We start from the raw sequence: 20,867 nt of genomic DNA on the forward strand, positions 1-20,867 counted from the left end.
TTCCCTGCTCTTTGGTGTACGAGACTCAAGCTACAGTACAATAATATCCCTTGTTACAGGAAACAGCATTAAAGTCTTTTCTTAAAGTCATATGTCAATCTAACAGCAGCCACACATGTAAGATGATGAACTGGCGCTGTTGAAATGATTACAGCAACCACCAGCACTGCTACTGAATGCCCACCAATACATAAAAAACTTCACTAATTATATATGTAAAAACAACATATTTATACTTGAGGGTTTTTTAACATCTACTGTTATAGTTTGTTATGGACAAACTAGTTCCTCCATTTGCTGAGCCTGTCTCCTTGCCCTTGTGCTGTTCATTTCACATACAATCCCTCCCACCCTTTTTTACACAACCTCATATTTTCCTACATAGAAGGCAGTATGTGTACAGACAAACAGCCATTATTAGAGTTATTAATGCCCTAATTAACTAAATAAAGTTTCTAAAATGACTTCAAATATGAGGGATGCTATTTACAGAAGCACACAAAAATACAGTGATTGCAGTAATCCAGGACCACTCAAAAGCATGTTAGAATGCTATTACATCAATACAACATCCCATTTATGTTTCAGGTGTGTGCTTTGTACAGACACAATCTTTCCTTTACATAAAGCACATGATCTGCTGTTTGTGTTTGGATTTAATTACTAAATCAAAACCAAACAATCATTTTCTGTTGGGTCACTGAGGTTTTCTGACTGCTCTCCTGCAACCAACTGCTCAGGCCCCCTGGCATTAGACACTGGGTAAGCACTCGAAAGTCTTTTCCTAGAAGAGACTCTAATTCAAGCATGCAAAAAGCATAAGGGCCCAGGAGAAGAAGAATTCACTTTTTTCCCCTCAAGGCCCAAGAGCATTAGGACTGAATCCAGAACTTCCATGTTGGAATTTATCTGTTGGATTGCACTGTCTCTTCTTTTTGTTCTCCGGCTTTTAGTTAGGAAACACAACAGGATCAATATGATGCGCGCATCCTTAGCAGCAATGTTGGTGGAGAAGATGACAAACACTGAATTTTACTCACTCTGTTGTAAATTGCTAACAGCTTTTCTATCATTTTTAAAACCAGAGTTGTCCAAACACTGAGATGCATTCAAATCTAAAGGTAGGAAAGGAGCCATTTGTGAGCAATGCTGCCTCTTCATACCAGTTACCAGGCTGTTTTCTGTACAGCCTGAGATTCCTGAAGACCAAGAATTCCAGTGCTCCTGATGCTTCAGAGAGCTGTTTGTCCTCAAAATAACATACAGGGTTAATACACAGCACCTGTAAGTCTCTGTGTATCCTTTTTCCTCCCCTTACAGAATTCCCAGGACAAGGAGTTACATTTCAAAGCTAATACATGGTTACATCTGAGACAGTGTTCTACTTCGTTATATTCCATTTCATTCCTAATGCTCTGCCTCCCTCACAGTGCTTCCTGGTAGAAATACTTTGGCTAAAGCTTAAAAGAACTCTTTTTGTCACAATTTCCTCCTCCCGACAACATTAAAGTAAGAAAACCTCATGACTAAGCAGCCTGAAAAGTATTTGTTGCACCAATAAGTTATGACTAAATGCACGCAAGAGGTGTACCCATATTGACAATATCACCCTAGTTCTCCTTATATGTGTTAATATTTCACCAAGTTCACATGAAAATGGATGCAGAAGTCAAAAGATCTGCATGAGGCTGTGTAACAACCTGTGTATATCCTACAGTAATGGCTTGAACTTGCAACACCCCATTTCCTCACTCTTGCCATCAATCACTATGTATCTCTGTTTGCTTTCTCCAACCATTAAAAGAACATATAGATTATAATGCATATATATGCATTAACTCAATGGGAACCTCATTGTAGAAGGCACAGTAATGGTTCTGGAAAAATGCAGCTGAAACAATCAGCAAAATCCAAACCTTATGTAATACTGGAGGATGTTTCTAAGTGACAGCATGTATTTTATAAGTTGACACTGAAGATCTCTATTACCACTGACTACAAAGGCAAATGACTAATAAATAACTCGTAATTCAAAGTTATGGACATATTCTTTAAAGTATGACGCTAAGTAAGTTATGGATCACATGCTGCTTTAGGAAAGAACAATGGTTTTATTCTTAACCAATGCATTGCTCCATCTATAAACCACCTTCATCGTCAACTCATAAAGAATTTTAGGATTTGATGATGCAAACAGGTGGCAGCCTCCCTCCCCCTTTTAATCTACCAGTTGTCTATTTAGAATACAAGAAAGCAAAAGGCTTCAATTCAACTACTGCCTGTTTTGGAATATCAACCACAGTGGCTTCATTTTACAAAGAACCTTGATTTTGAACAAGCTTTGTATAAACTTCCTGTATCCTCTAATACACAATTTACTCCCTTTCGTTACTTTCACCTTGTTTTGCAGTACACAAGGCAGCAGCACTTCCTTGTTTGTACTTTAACACCATCAAGCAGCAGACCCCAGCAATAATCTGGCTCTGCAGAGCCAAGCATGGCAGGCTACGTGCAGAGAAACAACACTCAGCAACAGAGAAAGAGGCTATAAAGGATAAGTACACCAAAACCAATATTGGGAATAGAAATAAAGTCTTTGTATTGTTTCTTCCAGGTCCAATTTTAGGCTTAACACAGGCTTGGGTTGCCTGTGTGCAACTTCAAATCCAAATATCTACTTTCCTTGAAGAAAGTCAACTAGTGTTTCTATTAAGTGAATGATGCAACAGAAACTGAAACAATTTCTGCTTCCAACTGCAGTTTCTTCCTATGCAAAGGGAAACTCAACAGTGACCAAGCATAAAGTGACTGAGAAACTCAAATTCATCCCTCTAAGCAGCTTATGTTATAACAGGAGTCTTTAAGTATCAGAAGCAAGACAAGTCTCGATGAAGACAAAGTTGTCATTCACAGCCTCTCACTATCACAACAAAAAAAGGCAGAAAGAAAATATGGGCAATGCAAAAAGGAAGTTACAACACTGGGAAAGAACTAGACTCTCTTTACTCCACAAAACACCACTTTAGTGCTTCTAGGATCCAGACTAACCAAGGTACCACAAACATGCTCCATGCCTGTTCTAGGACCAGTAAGGACATGTAAGAAGTGCTTACAAGGAGAGTGGTAAAACACTGGCACAGGTTGCTCAGAGAGGTGGTGGATGCTCCATCCCTGGAGGCATTCCAGGCCAGGCTGGATGTGGTTCTGAGCGACCTGATCTACTTGAAGGTATCCCTGCTCATTGCAGGGGTAGGATGAGATGAGCTTTGAAGGTCCCTTCCAACCCAAACCAGTCTATGACAGTGTTTCTGGCTACGTGCACACCTTCAGTGTTCTATATGTCAATAGCTTGGATTTATAGCTACTGAAAGAGGTCAAAGCCAGGCAAAAAAACACAAATGCCAGAAACAGAATCTGCCAGATTTAAGTACAACCTTTAGAGTTTATTAAAGTTTTAAATGGCCAAGTCCTACTTAGTAACTCACTTTAATAACTTATCTTTCTGCTGCCATAAATAGTTACATTAGCCAGAAAACTGTACCTTTCCTTAAGAGTCTGTAGAGACCTATGAAAAGGATCAAAGGACAGCATGAAAGGAGAAAGCCCATCACCCCATCCTTGGGCTGCAGAATGGGTTGCAGGTCCATGGCTGTACTCTGCTCATTAGCAGATATATTTGAAAGTATGACTAGAAGTACTAAGCTTAATCATTGAGGAAGAAACTGCACATCTTTAATAATGCACAGACAGCCTCGTGATACTCTAATCAGGTTGTAATTCGTGTTGCTCAAGACTCCAGCAAGCCTTGCTCAGTCAGCACACCATGGAAATGACTTTGAGGAACCTTATTTCTATACAAGCTGCATGAAAAGTGTGCATTGGAAACATTCTGCACTTCTATCGAGTTCTGTAATAGCTGAACAAGTAAAAGGCTCTGTTAAGGATTCCTCTCATGTCTTTCCACCACTTCTTCAAGTCAGATTTTAGGAAGACATAAATACTCCCCCAGAAGAATCACAGACAAGTACTGAGAATAGACTATAATTTATAAAGCCTACTTATCTGAGCATACTGCAGCAATGGAAGCACCTGACTGTTGAGCTTAGTCTCAAAGCAGAAGGTAGAACAATGTAGGATGTATTATACAAGTGAAACCAGCAGTAAATGACATGTCACACTGGCTTTTACTTTCCTCCTTAACCAACTGGGAAAGGAAAAAGCTTCAGCCCTTCCATCTACAACAAAATACATTCTAATCATCGATTTCTAACCAAATGGTGTTTGTGCTCACACAGTGCACTGTAATACACACAATACAATCTGAATACAGACAGGCAACAGTTAAGGTGGGTTTGCTTTTGTTCACTTTCATGAGATTTTACCCCAAAACATCATAGACAACTCTTTGCCCTTCTCCAGAATAGTTGCACTGTGTTTTTAAGAGGTTCTCTAACCTGTGCATTCCAATCCATTCCAGGTCTTCCTCTGAAGACCTCCGACAGTGGAAGAGGTGCGTTTCCAAGCCTGTGCACATTTAACTGTACCCCAAGAAGCAACGAGACCTGGCATGCGGATGCTCGATGACAAAACCAGCCTATTACGCTTCCTTTCGACTCCCGTTTGATACTACCCAGCCTGCCGGCACTGGCTGAACCCCAACGGAACCGCGGGGGTACCTAGGCGACTCCTGGCATCCCTGCGTGCCCAGCACTGAAGACAACGAAGGCTGAGCAGGAAACGCCGCTGCGGGCTCAGAGCCGTGCTCCGGACCCGGAGCCGTCCCTCGGTCTGCTCCCGACACACCAAGTCACCCCCCAGCCCCAGGGAAGGGCCGAGAGGCCTCAGAGCCGGGGGGGCTCTCCCCTCACCCCTCCGGGCGGCAGACCCCAAGGTGCTGAGGCCGGGCTCGGCCGCGGGGTCGCTAAGGGAAGGCCGGACCCCGAGCACCGCCTCAGGCAGGAGCGCAGCGGGTCCTGCCATACCCCCGCCGAGGAGACACTCGTACCGCAGCCCCACAGAGCTGCGCCAGCCCCACAGAGCTGCGCCCCCAACCCCACAGAGCTGCGCCAGCCCCACAGAGCTGCGCCCCCAGCCCCACAGAGCTGCGCCCCCAACCCCACAGAGCTGCGCCCGCCCCACAGAGCTGCGCCCCCAACCCCACAGAGCTGCGCCCCCAACCCCACAGAGCTGCGCCGCCAGCCCCACAGAGCTGCCCCCCCCCCCAGAGCTGCCCCCCCCCCCCCCAGAGCTGCGCCAGCCCCACAGCGGATGGATCCCACACACACCGAAGGTACCCCCCCACACTCACCACAGCTCCGACCGCTCCTCACGGCGCCAGGGTCGCGCCTGACGCCTTGCTCCGTCACGTGATCGGGGAGCGCGCCTGGCCCCGCCCACCCACTCACGTGACAGGAACGCGGGACACGTGACAGCGGAGGAAAGGCGGCGGGGCCTGAGCAGCCATCGGTAATGGGAGCCTCGGGCAGCCGCTGGGGCAGACCCGGGTATGGGTGCTCCTCCGGGGCTCGGGCTGACCCTGCGGGTCACAGCCTGCACACAGCACTGAGCCGCTGCCTCACCAGCTCGGGGGACAGAAGGAGTCATTGGAAAAGCAATGCACACCCACAGAAACATCACTTCTCGAAGTGCAGGAATGCTGCTGGCTTATGGGGCTCAGATTTAAGGCCTTAACACCTCCCAAAGGCCTCAGAAACAATTTATCTGAAGGGAGAATCGGGACATGAAAATACTTCTATGGAAAAAAAAGTGGGATCTTGGCTTTATCATTCACTGTGCAGCTGAAAGGAGAGGTGATGTGAACTCAGCAGTGGTGAAATGGACAACCATATGATGTTTTCTTGTCCATTATCCGCCAGTGATCTTCACAGGAACAACTGGAGCTACCTAAACCATGATTTAACTATATTGAGTTTTTACACTATTATGTTTCAGCACACACAGAGCACAGCAGAAACTCAAGAGCCAGGCAGGTTTCTAGATATGTTTATTAAACCAGGAATGCCCCTGCACAAGTGGTAATCAGAACAAATACCATTATGTGATCATTTCTTCAGTGAAAGTTTAGAGCAGTTCATTACATGCAGAGAGTTCATTAGTTCCTCCATTCTTTTGGAGTGACTCTGCCCACAGGTGAGAAGCCCCACTCAATATCAAGTTGTGTAAGCACCTGCAGGAGGATAAAAACCAGGATTATTAACTTTGAAATCAAAGAAACCTTCTGATAGAGGGCTGATTCTATTGTTTTCAGCATAGATTTCTTGCATTAGGACATGACATCTAATAAAGCAAGTGGAATATATTTGAGTAATACTTAAATACTTCACTTCTCTATTTAAAAACACGTAGCTTTAAAACAAAATCTGGAATGTAAACCCCCATCACCATACAATTATTTTCATCTAGGATTTTATCTGACAAAAGCTCTACCTGTGTAGCTTAGAAATCCCAAGTTAAATGCAGAACACTTGTGGTTCTACTACGGTTTAAAATCAAGGAATAGACTGACACAGACATTCATGAAACATCTCAAAATCAAAACAGGAACTAACACAACTTTCATCTCTGTCACATTAAAATACTATTAACTTACGTTAAAAACTCCTAAATTCTGACCATGTAAGTGATTTCAAACAAGTAAGCAATTCTGAAACTCAATTGCTTCCAAGTTTACAGGTGCAACCACAACAGAGTGGTGATTTAAAAAGGGCACTTACATATCCCCACACAGAGGTAAAAACAGCAGCTCCACCAAGGAGCACCAGGTTTCCGTATTTATCGTGGAAGTTAGGCTCATGTCTGCGATGAACTTGTCTGACTGCAGTCTGCTGAATGCCTCGAGCTAATGGATGTTGAAGAGAAATACAGGAATCAACTAAAATATACATCCAAGCCATTCACATTCCTCATCTCCTGCCACCAGAGGCAAGCGGAAGCACTGAAAGGCTTTAAGAAAAGCTGAAAAAGAATCTTTTGGACTCAGAGCTTTGGAATGATTCCTAAACATGGGATATGCGGAAAGCCTTGCATTGTGTTTCATCTGTCCCTGTTTCTCCCTGGAAAGCTATTTCTGAATCCTCTAAGTTACCTTTTCCATTACTATGCTTCCTTTGGGCCATCAGGTGGATGTTCAAGTACACTTTAAAGAATTAATACATATTTTTTGTTTGCTAGGTACTTAAAAGATTCAGATTCCTGTATGTACCTGTCTGTATTGTCAACATGTGTACCTGATGTAAGCATCTTCAGGATGAAGCTTACCACTGAAGTAAGGACTTAAGGATTGTGGATATATGGACCATTCTCATTCCTCCATGATTTTTGAAGGGAGGTGAAGGAGACGAAGAAAGAAGCATCAATAATGGTGGAACTTAATAAGTTCAGTTATATAGTTAATATACATAAGTGTTACAATTAATACATAAGTAATATGGTTAAGCAATATAGAACAAAATACAGAGGACATCTGCAGGTCACAGAGGGTATGTTTTACATTATAAAAGGTACATTTATCAAGGAGAAAACAGTGAAGACTCAAACCACCAGCTTCAGCACACAAAGACTGTTTAGTGGTTCAGACAGTGATCTGTGCCTGAAGAGACACTACAAAACACAATCTTTAGTCTCAGGTCAGTGGTTCCCATTTACCCAACATGACTAGGTAAGATGATGGCAATACCCATCATGGTCTGTGAGGCTGAACAAGGTAGGATATTTAAACAGTAAAAAAGAAGTTTAATTATCTACCAAAAGAAACACAGCCGAGGAGGTTTATTTTAGGTGCAAACTAAGCACATCATGAACCAGAACCAGATTTGGGTTAAGCACAGGGGAATCTGTCCCTGAAGAGGTGACTTTACCCTTGCGTCTAAGGGCCGGTCCCTGACTACACCTTGTTCCCTCAGGCTACCAGACCTCGCTGTGCCTTTAGGAACTATGGAAAAGGAAAGCACTGAGGAAGGGAACCCAAGGTCGGCTCAAATAAAAGCAATTAGGGGATAAAAGGGGCAGAAAGAAAGAAAACAGCAGTAAGCAAGGACGGCGAGAGCCACCCTCACGACCGTCACAATCAAGGGACAATCCTCACCGGCACGACCCAGCGGGAGGCCTCCCTGATGAAACGGCTTCCTCCCCCTAATCCCCCCCTTAGGGCTTCAGTCCTCCTCATGGCTTACCGGTGAGGCCGAGGGCAGCCCGAGCCACAGGGAACATGCTGAGGAGCGGGGCCGGGACACGGGTACCCTTGGCGAGCGGTGAAAAACAAGATGGTCGCGCCGGAAGTGGCCGCTAGCGGAGCCCTGTGGGTAACGGGGCCGCGCAGTGCCGGGGCTAAAGGCGCCTCCATGCGGCGGCTGAGGAGCGGGGCGGGGGGAGCTCGGCAGCGGGGAGGACCGGGGGGTTCTCGCCTGCTCTCCGGGTTACAGGCTCAGAAAGCGTCCCCGGCAGGCTGGGGACGGGAGCGGCGGCCGTGAGGAAAGGACTAAGAGGCTCCCGGCAAGGGCTTCTATCGCAGTGTCAGGATGGCCGAGTGGTCTAAGGCGCCAGACTCAAGGCGTTCAAGCCTTCCCATAGCGGGTGTGGGTATTCTGGTCTCCGTATGGAGGCGTGGGTTCGAATCCCACTTCTGACACCACTTTTTCTTTTCCTTTATTCCCGTCTTTCTGTCAATTTCAACTCATAAACAAGACGAATATCCCGAAATCGGACATTTTAGCACAAGGAAAACCTGCAGCGACGCGCGCGGCTCCATAAACCATTCCCACAGTGCGCCCGAATAGAGAAACGAAGCAGAAGTATGGTCTCGATGTTCTTAAGGGCGATTTCCAACATAGCTGATTCCATGATTCTACGACCGCGTTTTTCTGTGGCGACTTAAAGCCCATAAAACCTTCTTATTTCCCAAGTGCACATACCGTTTTAACAATCATTCTAACGCGCAGCCCAATAACATACGAGTGTAACATAAAGCAACCGTACACCTCTGGGGAGCTCCTGAGCTCCCCTCAGGGTTGCGGCCCCCCTCCCTTGCCGGGGTACCCCTGGCAGCCCGAGCACCCCGTGGCTGTGCTGCAGTACCGCACAGCCGCTGAGGGAAGCCCGGTGTGCCTTTAACGTGAGGTGCAGCCGCACACCCTCTACAGGCGGACACTGAAGTGAGCTCCTCAGCGGCCGCCACCGCCGTCACCTCCCGGAGGGCCCGCCCCGACTCCGCGCTCCACCAATCAAACGGCTCCAGCTTGCCTCCCTCCTATGGGCTAGAGGCAACCCGCGCCGCTCGGAGGCTCAGCGAATCAGAGGCCAGTAGCGAGCCGCACGCCGGCACCTCCGCCAATAGGAGCTGCGCGGGGAGGGGCCGAGCTGCCGGTGCCAGCCAATGGGCTCGAAGCGGTAGAGCGGGGCGGTCATGGCGGCGCTGCCGGTGTCGGTGCTGTTGCTGCTGCTGTGTTGGGTCGGGCCGCCAGCCGCCGGGCAGAAGCGGAAGGAGGTGAAGTACCGCCGGGCCGCGGCTCACACCAGCACGGGCCGGTCTGCGGCAGGCTCCGGTCTGCGGCAGGCTCCGGTGTGCGCCGAACACCGGGGATGCTGATTGCGGGGAGCAGGCCCTGAGCCCTGCCTGGGGAGCGGTGGCTCCGGGCGGACGCTGAGGGGAGCCCGCGGGTGCGCCTGGGGCCGGGTGGAACCGGTGGCTCTTGGGTGCGTTAAGGTTCTAAGAGCTGTTTGCTGTCGAGTGCCGTTAGGTGCACACCTGGCCATGTAAAAGGCACTGGAGGAGCGTCCCCTTCCTGCCGCGTGGAGGGTGCCGGTGGACTGTCACTGGCTGTGGTGGCCGCTGTCCGTGATTGTAATCGCAAAGGTGCTCCTTGTTGCCACACACCTGGCTCCAAGGGTTGGAATTGCATGTAATTGTGTCGGTTGTCAGTCAAAGACGAGTAGTTTATTATTTACTTTGAAGTATTTACCTGAAGAAGGGTGGTATTAAGAACTAGGGAAGTAGTTTATGATAAGTATAATATTTAGAGGATTATCCTAATGCTTGTTTATATAACGTTATAGAAATGGTTGGCTCATTGTTGAAGAGCTTAATGTTGAGCACTCCTGAGTTCAAATGTGTACTGAAGCCAGGTTTTTCCAGCAGTGCTGGAAATTAAATGTTGAGCTCCCTTCTATCTCCAATGCATATGTTTGTTATATGATAACAGTGATTCCAGTGCCACCAGGTTTGGAAGGCTGAATCAGAGCATGATGCTCAGTACCAAATCAATACTGTGGAGTGGTCTGGGCAGTTTGTACCTCTAAAGGAAGAACAGGAGCAAGTACTAGTGAACTGACAGTCCTTATCATGTGTCATACTGAGTGCTTAAAGGCAAGGAGCTGGACGTGCATGTGTTAGCAAGTGGTTAGAGTAAGTGAACTTAACTTGCCTGCCACAAAGATCTATAAATGCCTTCAGAAATGAATGAAGCATCACATCCTGGGGTTGGTGTTCTTACGAAATCCAGTGCAGATGCTTGTTATGTCAATCTAAAAACCTTAAAGGCTGTACTATAAGACTACAACCCCCCCCCCCCCAAGCCCAACAGAGCCCAACAGTGTTTCTCTACCTTTGCTTTCAGATGGTGTTATCAGAAAAAGTGAACCAGCTCATGGAATGGGCCAGTAAAAGATCCGTTATCCGCATGAACGGAGACAAATTTCGACGCTTTGTGAAGGCACCACCCAGAAATTACTCGGTGATTGTGATGTTCACTGCTCTCCAGCCTCACAGACAGTGTGTTGTGTGCAAGTATGGGCTCCATTTAGTCCTACGTTAGAACTTAAAAGTCATCTTATGCTTTGGCGGAATTAATTGAAGTATAGGATAAGACTTTCATGTACATTGGGAGGAATATACTACACTAGACGTTTATGGTAGGACTGTCTTTGCAGTTCAACGTGTGGGAATATATGAGTAACATGTATGTGAGAAAACCACATAGTCATGAATTATCTCCCAGCTAAAATAATTGCTGCTTTGCAGAAACAATATTCACACTGATAGGCTTCTGGAGGAGGAAAGAGAGGGTGAAAACAACTTCTCTGACATGAGCTGCTGGAGAAATGCTTGTAGAATTACTGCTGGCCATGCAGCCTGAAAGTTGCTCTTAATGAAGATGTTGATTTGCACTTATTTAAGGATCCAGCATAGTATAATTGTAAATAACCATATTATGGCTTTCATATGTTAATCTGGAGGTGGCAGAGGTCTGTAAAAGATTACTTTTATACCTAGTCAGTTGAAATGAATTGGTTTTCCATCCTCTGACCTGGAGAAGAGGGCACATCTCTGCTCATTTCGGTGCTCTGTGGACTAGCAAATGAGCTGCTGAATTCCATTTCAATTAGAAATTACCACTGCTTGTGTTCATGGACTCAACAGAAACTCGCTCTTGCATTTAAAAAATCAGTGGTGCCAAATGCTTCACTTTATTGTTAGATGAGTCTTTGGCCTTAAACCTTTTCTTTACCACTATAAAGTGAATATAAGGGTCTGTGTGATGCACCCATGAATGGGGTGGGTGGCTGCAGCTCCCTCAGCTGCTTTATAACTTGTGTTGTGAACAAACATATGACGCAGCTTCTCACTTGGTGTGTTTTACAGGCAAGCTGATGAGGAATACCAGATTCTGGCAAACTCCTGGCGATATTCCAGTGCATTTACCAATAAGATTTTTTTTGCCATGGTAGATTTTGATGAAGGCTCAGATGTGTTTCAGATGGTAATGTCATCTTGCTCTTCTACTGACACTATGTAACCAGAGTTATCAAATTGTAGTCGTAGATCACATTAATTCATTGAAGTTCATTATAGTTTTGCAAACCTTAACTCATGTTTTTAAGGGGTTATTAATCCTGTTTAAAATTCACACAATTTAAGCAATGATACTTTATTAAGTGGAAGCTTTGGGACTGGAGAAGTGGAGAGGGATGTCTTCTTATTCTCATTAAATTTTCCCGAAGTGTTACATCAAAAATCCATTCATCAAGCTATGGCCTTTATAGATTATTGTGCATATTCCTGTTGTGCAGATTTCTCTCCCACAAGTAGTATTTAGAGAAGAAACAGGTTAAAAAACCTGAAATGCTATGGGAAAAGCAGTATGAGGGAAAGCTAGACCTGTATTTTGTAAGCAACTACTTTTACCTGTTATAATCTCCTCTTAACTGGTCTGAATCTTTTGATCAGTAGCTATAGATCTGAGTACTACCAAGGAAATGTCAGTTGCTTTTAGAAAGCACACTCAATTGTGTTTTAAAGTACAAAATAGCCTATTCAGAAGTAACAATTTATTTCTAAGACATCTAGAGCAGCTAGTGACTGAGCTAAAAGAAGACAGCATGGAGCACGAAAGGGAAACAGCAGGAATGTATTGATTACTGTCAAGAAATACAGGAATACTACTGTGTGCTGCCATTACTCTTAAGTCATTGTCAGTGAAATCTGTTTATTGAATAGTTACTTTTTCAGATTGATTTAGTGACGATGTTGCAGGATATAAATGGAATAGAATTGTATTACTAAAGAGACCTCTCACGGTGCTGTGTCTTCTGTGGATTTCCTAACTACAGCTAAACATGAACTCTGCTCCAACCTTCATTAACTTCCCTGCCAAAGGGAAGCCGAAACGGGGTGACACATATGAACTTCAGGTGCGGGGCTTTGCGGCTGAGCAGCTCGCTCGCTGGGTGGCTGACAGAACTGATGTCAATGTAAGTATGTACAGCCTTTCACCATCACCACCTCTGCAGCACTCCTTTGCTATGTAATTCCAGCTATGAAATACGTTCATGACTGTGGCTAACAATCTACTCTTGGGTACTGTGAAAACTTGTTGTCTACAAAATCTAGTTTTGGGCACTTGACTGCATCTTTGTTTCCTTACATTCTGCATTCTAATATTTGTATAATTCTTTATTAGATAAGATGGTAAAACTCATCTTCTTCCTTCTCCCTTTTCTGTTCTTCTGTAAGCAAAACTGTCTTTAAATTATTAAATAGGTAAAGGTGTATAAAACTGAAGTTACAGTGACAGGGGAGGAAGCATTACTTACTTCCCAATTCTGAATTATTATCTATTACTATTATTTGTGTGTTGACATTGAGGTATTTTGTTAGCAGAAGTATGGTTATAATGTATAATCTCAATAAGAGAAGATAACTTACCTGATTTTCACTTCAGATTCGTGTGATAAGGCCACCAAACTATGCCGGGCCGCTGATGTTAGGACTGCTGCTGGCTGTCATCAGTGGTCTCGTGTATTTGCGTGGAAGCAACCTGGATTTTCTGTACAACAAAACTGGCTGGGCATTTGTTGCTTTGGTGAGTGATTGTAACCCCTGGCTGCCTGTTGGCATGAGTTTTGTAGCAATTCAGGTCTTAAAAAGCTTTTGTATTTAAAGGTGCCTAAACCTGGTAGAGGAAAAGGAGGTGTGTTTTGTTTTACTTTTTGGTAGTTTAATATTACTTGATCTTGATCTTTCCAGCCCAGTTAATACTTGATTGGATGCCTTTTACACAAATAAAAGGCAGGACAATGCTAAGCCTAAGATTGTATTCCAGTGCGTTTTGGTATGAAATGATGAGAAATTGGGTAAAGACGACAAATAATAATAAATCCAGGGTAATGGGTTCAAACTTAAACAGGGGAAGTTTAGATTGGATGTAAGGAGGAAGTTCTTTACTGTGAGGGTGGTGAGGCACTGGAATGGGTTGCCCAGGGAAGGTGTGAATGCTGCATTCCTGGCAGTGTTCAAGGCCAGGTTGGACAGAGCCTTGGGTGCCATGGTTTAGTGTGAGGTGTCCCTGCTCATGGCAGGGGGGTTGGAACTGGATGATCTTAAGGTCTTTTCCAACCCTGACTGTTCTATGAGTCTCTGAGTATTTCTTCTTTCCTTTTCAGTGCTTTGTGTTAGCCATGACATCAGGTCAGATGTGGAACCACATCAGAGGCCCACCCTATGCTCATAAGAATCCTCATACAGGGCAAATGGTGAGTCTTCATTTTCTTTTCTACATTTCTGTTGTGTTTCTACAGGATGAGGCTGAAAACAGGCAAGTCAGAGTGCAAATCCTGTTCTTGGCTGTGTTTGTTTCTACATCAGTGAGGCTAACTTCTCCTGCAGTGAGCAGGGCAAAGCAGACGTGCTGATTAGTTCAGAGAGGATCTATCTTCTCCTCCTGTATACCTGTAAAAGAGAGGTGTGTGGAAACTTTGATTATTCCAGTAATCACAGAAACCTAAGAAGGTACTAAAATAATGCTGTAGGGTAAAGAGGACAGAGTAGAGTAACCAGTAGTATTTACTAACAAGTTTGGATGCAGGAGTTCCCCCCCTTGCTTTACAACCTAAGGTAAGCGTTTCCTGTTCTCCATCACTCCAAAGGCAAAGATATGTTTTGGAGGAAGCATAATGACAGTGCTTTTTTGGCTTAGGTTCTTCCATTTCTCTGACCTCCTGTGCATCTTTTAACCATTCTTATTTGTTTTCATGTTTTCTTTTCACCATTTATTTACCTGAAACATCCTCTGTCTTGTCCATATATTGATCTCTAGCTACCAAGAGACACGATAGTTCTAAATTGCTGACAGCAAAATAAAGCTGTTTGAGTCTTATATGCTTAACTGCCCTATTGCTGAGGCAGTTTCATGTTTAGTCTGGCCTCTTTAGCTCATACCCCATCTAATGACATCCATATAAAACATCTTTCTTTGAGAGGCTTGAGGTAAATTAATGTCTAGTGACCTTAGTCTTATGAAATCTTGTTCCTGGGAGAAATAATTTTAACATTACTTGCAATATACTGATCTGTACATAATGAAGAATGTGAAACACTGTAAAAATGGTCAGAATGTACTGAGAGCATTGCATCTGTCAAGGTACTTACACATCACATCCTGGCTTTTCTCATGGATTCTACTCAGAAGGGAATTAATTTGGGAAATGCCCTTTCATGCCCAGGTAGGTGGGTCAGGACCTCTATATTCCATAAAACATGGATCTGCTTCTCAGGGATTAAAAAATGGTATTCTTCCACAGATTGCAAATTTTCTGTTAACCCAGTTGGTTAGTGAACTATTAACGTGAATAAAACCAAACCTGCTTACTGAGTGCTGGCTCTCATGTTTTAAATGTTTTCTTCAAATGCTTCCTTTTATTTCTTCTGTTTACATAGTTCCTAAGCCTTTCTGAGACTGAGGAATGCTATTGGTAGCAATGTTCTTTTCATGGTATGCCATGAAAAAGGTTTCAAATACTTGGAGCCGAGTGAGTAGGGTTTGCACACAGATTGAAGAGTACCCTAAGCTGAGGAGCAACATACATAACCTAAGAATCCAAGTCAGGGAATGGATCATACTTGGATCACAGTGGGTGCAGGATGGTGTGATTATGGCATTTTGCTCTGCTGAACAGGGGATCTGGACCATGTGGGTTGTAGCTACACTTGCCCTTACAATCTGAATGGTACTTTGGGCTGATTGTGCCTGTTAATAGCAGAAGGATTTCTGATGCTGACACAGCTCCCCCAAATCAACGGTCAACAGATGAAATTGCTCATGTTCCAACTTCTGTTCGTCTCCAGAAAGAGACAGTGCAGCAGCCAGTTCTGTAGCTGTTGTTAATCATGTCAGAGTCGATTCCAGTCTTCTAAATTCAGTTACTCTTTGTCTCTTACAGAGCTATATCCATGGAAGCAGCCAAGCCCAATTTGTGGCAGAAACACACATTGTTCTTCTGTTTAGTATCCTTCCTACTGAGAAGCACGTGGTTGGTGATGAGTTTTCTGTTAGCTTATGCTGTTGCCTTCTCTATGAGTGTGCTTTGTCAAAGCTTGAAGCTGTCACCTGATACTGATGCAGAAGCTTGCCGAGTTGACAGCTATGCTTTTTCTATGCCAGTGATCTTTAAGTTGAATAGGAAAATATTTACTGCTTTCTCCTCACTTTCTTCCTTGCTTAATGACTGTACTGAATACAAGGTTAAAGATGTGGATCTCTGGAATCATAAGATTCTTCAGGATAGCCCCTGTTCTTTGTGCATGTCTCTTACCTTTCCAATCTCACTTAGTTCTTGCTTTGGTGCTGAATTCCTTCCTCTGTTACTGATCTTTCTTCTTTTCATTTCTTTGCTTACCTTCGTTTCTTTAATCTTACCACTCTTCAATGCTAACAGTTCAGCATTTTTTCCATGCCAGTGTTATGCTGTCAAGAAAAGCAAGTGGAAAATTGCAGGTTGAGAGCTTTTACCTTTCCCCTTTGTATAAAACTGTTTCCTTGGAGTCATAAGAACACTCTAAAATTCAATGTTCTTTTCTTCTGTTCCCACATGTGTGTTTTTGATCCATCACCTGTAACTTGACTCATCTCTGACTCAGGCTTTTCTTGTCCCATCACCTGTGTCAGCCTGTGCATTCTTCTATCTTTTATTCAGGATTTTTTACTTTTATTTAATGTTTTATTCTTGCAGCTGCACACTCCCAAGTGATCACATTTCGCAGTACACAGGCACACAGAGCAGCAGACTTACTGCAGGCACATCATTTCAAAACTTCACCCGAACTACCTGTCCTCTTCGCTGCTTGATAATAATTAACAGGTCCCTTTGGCTGCAACAAGTGTTCTTTAACAGAGTGACTTGTGCTGATTTCTCTTGTTCTCTTGTTTTATCTATTCAGAATCCCAATTTCAGCAGCAAGTGATGCGTTAGGATTTCTGTAATAAAATAATATAAAGTAAGCAATTGATGTTTAAATACGCTGATGTTAAAAGAACTTTACTCTCTTGCTGTATCTTCATTATCAAATATTTCTTTTTTTAACTTAAAACATCCATTTGAAGGGGAACTTCTGATCCTTTTCTAATTACTACTGTACTTCTGATGCAGTCAGTCAAATTCAGCCTAGAAACTTTCTGTTGCTTTAATTTGTGTGATTGAAATCCGTCACATAATGGGGCCAATCTACCCATTGCTGAAGGCATTTAAAATGGTAGAGGCTGGCCAGGTTCCTGGAGCTTGAAGTCGCTTTTCTCTTGTGCTGAAGGCAGACCACATCTGAAGGGGAAAGGTTTCTTAATGGTCCCAATGCAGTCAATTACAGTTCTCATTTCAGAAGGAGAATCAATCCTGACCATTTGTAGGGAAATGGAACGAAATCTTTATGAATTATGTCTTTTGTTCCACTGGATCCACTGCTTTGCTGGGATTCCTTCTCTGCAAATATCTGTCCATGTCTGCCAATTGTGCTTCCTTAACTGTACATGCTTCATTTTTGTTTTAGTTGAAGTATTCTAAGACTGAAATGTTGCTGCTTGAAATATATAAAGCTTAAATAACTGCATTCCATTCATTCTGTTAGCTGAGCAAAATACAGAAGTTGAATTTTGGGAATTTCCAGTGAAGCAGAACAGCAGTAGGAGTGGACTGAGCTCTCTGGGAAGGAATTCTGCTTCATTACAAGCTGAGATAACCCGTGTGTAGTTTTAATTTTGTGTCAAGTTCTACTACACCTTCCAGTTTATGTTCTAATCTTTGTGTATATTTTCCCATAAAAGTTGTCCTGATGAATGCCTTTTAGTTGCTTCCCCCTTTAGTTGCTGCTTTGGGGGACGTCTTTAATTTTTCCAGTGAGTTTTAGTCTCTTAGTATGATGTGGGAGGTGAATTGATGAGGTTGGGAATTAGTGCATTATGTTGAGTCTATTTATTTTGCTGATTTAGCCTTAAACAGCATTCATAGATGGTGGCGTTACTTTAGGAATGGTCTTCCTTCATGAAGCTGCTACTTCGGACATGGATGTGGGGAAAAGAAAAAGTAAGTACTGACACTTCTCTCAAAGAGGAGGCACATTCAGTGAAGATTTTTGATACACTATTTAATAGTAATGCTTTTGCACTGTGGGTTTTTGTACATTTCCCAGCTCTAAGAAGAAGTGAATTCCTTTGCTCTTCAGCAGCATTTGGAGTTGCTTAGCAAACTGCAGGATAAACTCAAAGTCCTTCTGGGAAATGGGGAGGTATGAAGATGCTTTGCAGCATTTTTCTAGTAAGGGAGAGAAAGGTCTTACTTTCTCTTACAGCAATGGTATAAAAATGATTTACAATAGGAATTTGAGGGAAAATGAGTGTTAATTTACTTGTTCTCAGTGACTTTAATGTAGGTCTCATCTGGACAAACCTGTAAATATTACAGAATGCTTTTGAAAACCCCAGTTGCTGTGGTGTTTTCAGGACAGGTGTCACAATAACTGAATCCTGTTCTGCATCTCTTGCAGTTATGTGTATTGCTGGTATTGGCTTGGTGGTGGTGTTCTTCAGCTGGTTGCTGTCTGTCTTCAGATCTAAGTACCATGGCTACCCATACAGGTACGTCTCTTCTGCTGCTTCAGTCATTGTTTTCCTGTGCATTAAAGGTCATGGTATTTTTCTTTTCATGCCATTACATACTATGAAATATTACTATTTTCATAGTGACATCTGAGCCAATTTATACTGAAAACAAGTATCTCCCCCACTCTACTTTTCCTCCATGTTTATACACCTTGATTATTAATCCTTATTTGTAAGAACAAGGAGTATGGCTGATGCTTTAAAACTGCATACATTTTGGGATTTTGTCTGTAAAGAGTCTTAACACTATTAATTGACTGTTTAATATATATGTATATGATTGGTATAGATATATTCTGTTGTTTTACTAGGTTTTATGCATTTTGAAGAAATAAATACATGTTGAGGGATCAGCTTCTAACCATAGAATCAGAGAATCATCTAGGTTGGAAAAGACCTTTAACATCATCAAGTCCATCTGTTACTCTAGGACTGACAAGGCTACCACTAAACCATGTCACATCTCACCTTCTGCAGAATTTGTTTTGTCTGGAAGGCTAATCCCAAGGGCAACTTTATCCCCCTTCTATGAGAAGTCAGTTCTTATTTACAAATACCTAAATGATAAAACTTGTTATTTCATAAAGACTTTTCTCAAGACCAGGAGAGAGTGGAACTTACTCTCTGTTTAATAACTAGTCAGCTTTTATTCTGGTCTATACAATGGCTAACTTTGTTGTAGGTAAAATGTAGTTGTCTTTGCTTTTGAGTTACTAGAAGATGCTTTTAAGCAACTTCTTCACAGCTGCTTATATCATAGTGGCATCATTCTGGTTTTCTTGGAATATATGAAAGCTAAGTGGAATGTTGCACATCTTTTGTGTTTTACTAATTTCTTATTCATGAGAATGTTTGTTACTTTGTTCCTGCAGTTTCCTAATGAGTTAAAAGGATTCCAGAAGCTGTAACATCAGAAAGGTGGCAACTCTGAAACGTCATGTAATGGAATGGAAGAGCTAAATATGTATGGTTCGTGCTACCTCTCTTTATACTGAATGAGATAGTTAAACACTGAACCAAAGACATGCAGTGCCTTACATGTAACAAACAATTTGCTCTGGAGGACACAGAGTATTAAGATGCAATCTCTTTTCATAAGCTTTACATCTTAAACAGCTCTGCTTCTAGTGGAATTCCGAACTTAATGCTTAGAACTACATTTTCATAGACTAACTAGAAACAGTCCTTTAAGTTCTATTGGGTGACTTGTTCTCCATGTTTCTTTTTCCCTTATCACTTCGTTTCCTGTTTGTGCATAGCAGGTGACAATTAGTGTCTCCGTTATGCTTTTTCATGCTGAGAAAACATCTTCATGTACCTGGAAATCTTTTCCTTTGATCTGTGTGCAACCCTTGGAGCATACTCCAGATTCCCGTGTGGAATGTGCATATCCTAGAGCTGTATCTCATTTTTGAGAAGAGTACTTATCTGCTGTATGATGCAAGAGGTTGTTTCACAGATTCTGATTCACAGAGAGAATTTCCAGCAGCCAGAACTGAGTTAATTCAATTATTCATTAAAAACTTTGTTTGCCAAATGATGAAACTGCAACATTTTGGTTGCAAGCATTAGCTCTGAGCCAAAAAAGAAATATACTGAGCAACATTCACACTCACAAAGATACAACCCAAACCTCCAAAGGCAGCTGACTCTGTAGCCTGAGTTGAAAGTTGCCAACTGGCTCTCAAGTTCCTGCTCAGAGCCCTGACAAGCTAACATACCAGATTTTTGGTCACTATCTCAAGTTCTTGCATCCTCCATTTATCTTCTCTGAGATTTTATCATTGGAGAGGATGTGGGAGTGGGCAGACATATCTAACCCCAGCATAAATACTGTTAATCCCAGAAAGATTTGTTCGCCTTACAGTCGATTGTATGTGCTTTTTACTCTCTCCTTTTGTTCTCTCATCTCACAAAAGTACTTTGCCTTAAAGAGTCTTGAGTGGAAGACATAGTGCCTCGGCCCAAGCTGTTGCGCAGTTCAACACTGTGCTACAGGAAATCTTACAACCTGATCAGTAATACTTCCTTCCGCAGGCTGTGGTGGCCTTGGAGTTTACTAGTCAGAGGAAAATACAATGAGACCTTTATCTCCTGCTTCTGCCTCTCCCCTCTCTGAAGGGGTTACAGAATTTGGGAACTTTAGGTTGAATCTGGGGAAGGACTAGATCATTCAAAGTAGGATGTTATTCTTATGCAGTTTTGCTGAATTAACACACATCTCAAGTGCCTTAACTTCACTAATGTAGTTGTGTGATGTTTCAACTTGATGAGATGCATTTTTCTGTGCCGTACAGAATGACAAGCCTTAGTGGGGTGGAGAAACTGTGTGCCTGGCTGCATTTTGGATAAGTTTCAATAAAATTTTTTAGTCTAATCCATGCTCCTGTGTCTTTTGAACTTCAACATAAACCAAATCAACTTATT

The 20,867-nt window shown here is 43.1% G+C and overlaps 2 protein-coding genes and 1 non-coding gene across 3 annotated transcripts; 2 read left to right on the plus strand and 1 right to left on the minus strand.

Annotated features, from left to right (window-relative positions):
• Nucleotides 1-5,987: 5,987 nt before the first annotated feature.
• On the minus strand, nt 5,988-8,326 carry COX7B (cytochrome c oxidase subunit 7B). The gene is made up of 3 exons (XM_005144849.4): nt 8,193-8,326; nt 6,735-6,859; nt 5,988-6,187 (listed from the first exon to the last, which is right to left on the minus strand). Exons 1-3 carry the CDS (start codon nt 8,227-8,229, stop codon nt 6,113-6,115), a joined length of 237 nt encoding a protein of 78 aa, XP_005144906.1. The 5' UTR covers nt 8,230-8,326; the 3' UTR covers nt 5,988-6,112.
• Nucleotides 8,327-8,531: 205 nt separating this feature from the next.
• On the plus strand, nt 8,532-8,647 carry TRNAL-CAA (transfer RNA leucine (anticodon CAA)). Its single transcript has 2 exons — nt 8,532-8,569; nt 8,602-8,647. It is a non-coding gene; the product is annotated as a tRNA-Leu (tRNA).
• A 744-nt stretch (nt 8,648-9,391) lies between these two features.
• On the plus strand, nt 9,392-20,385 carry MAGT1 (magnesium transporter 1). The gene is made up of 10 exons (XM_034064304.1): nt 9,392-9,502; nt 10,632-10,801; nt 11,657-11,774; nt 12,625-12,765; nt 13,236-13,376; nt 13,957-14,046; nt 15,733-15,796; nt 17,791-17,865; nt 18,326-18,416; nt 19,313-20,385. The coding sequence occupies exons 1-10, from the start codon at nt 9,422-9,424 to the stop codon at nt 19,326-19,328; spliced, it is 987 nt and encodes a 328-aa protein (XP_033920195.1). The 5' UTR covers nt 9,392-9,421; the 3' UTR covers nt 19,329-20,385.
• The last annotated feature ends 482 nt before the right edge of the window (nt 20,386-20,867 follow it).

The sequence above is a fragment of the Melopsittacus undulatus genome, chromosome 6 (assembly GCF_012275295.1).
Source record: "Melopsittacus undulatus isolate bMelUnd1 chromosome 6, bMelUnd1.mat.Z, whole genome shotgun sequence".
Taxonomy (NCBI): domain Eukaryota; kingdom Metazoa; phylum Chordata; class Aves; order Psittaciformes; family Psittaculidae; genus Melopsittacus; species Melopsittacus undulatus.

Excerpts from the sequence above, each read along its gene's own strand:
- COX7B (XM_005144849.4), bottom strand. The coding sequence starts at position 8,229 with ATGTTCCCTGTGGCTCGGGCTGCCCTCGGCCTCACCG. Across the intron at positions 6,860-8,192 it reads GGCTGCCCTCGGCCTCACCG|CTCGAGGCATTCAGCAGACT; the intron begins GTAAGCCATGAG and ends AACATCCATTAG. Across the intron at positions 6,188-6,734 it reads TTACCTCTGTGTGGGGATAT|GTGCTTACACAACTTGATAT; the intron begins GTAAGTGCCCTT and ends ATCCTCCTGCAG.
- MAGT1 (XM_034064304.1), top strand. The coding sequence starts at position 9,422 with ATGGCGGCGCTGCCGGTGTCGGTGCTGTTGCTGCTGCTGTGTTGGGTC. Across the intron at positions 13,377-13,956 it reads GCTGGGCATTTGTTGCTTTG|TGCTTTGTGTTAGCCATGAC; the intron begins GTGAGTGATTGT and ends TTTCCTTTTCAG. Across the intron at positions 14,047-15,732 it reads ATCCTCATACAGGGCAAATG|AGCTATATCCATGGAAGCAG; the intron begins GTGAGTCTTCAT and ends TGTCTCTTACAG.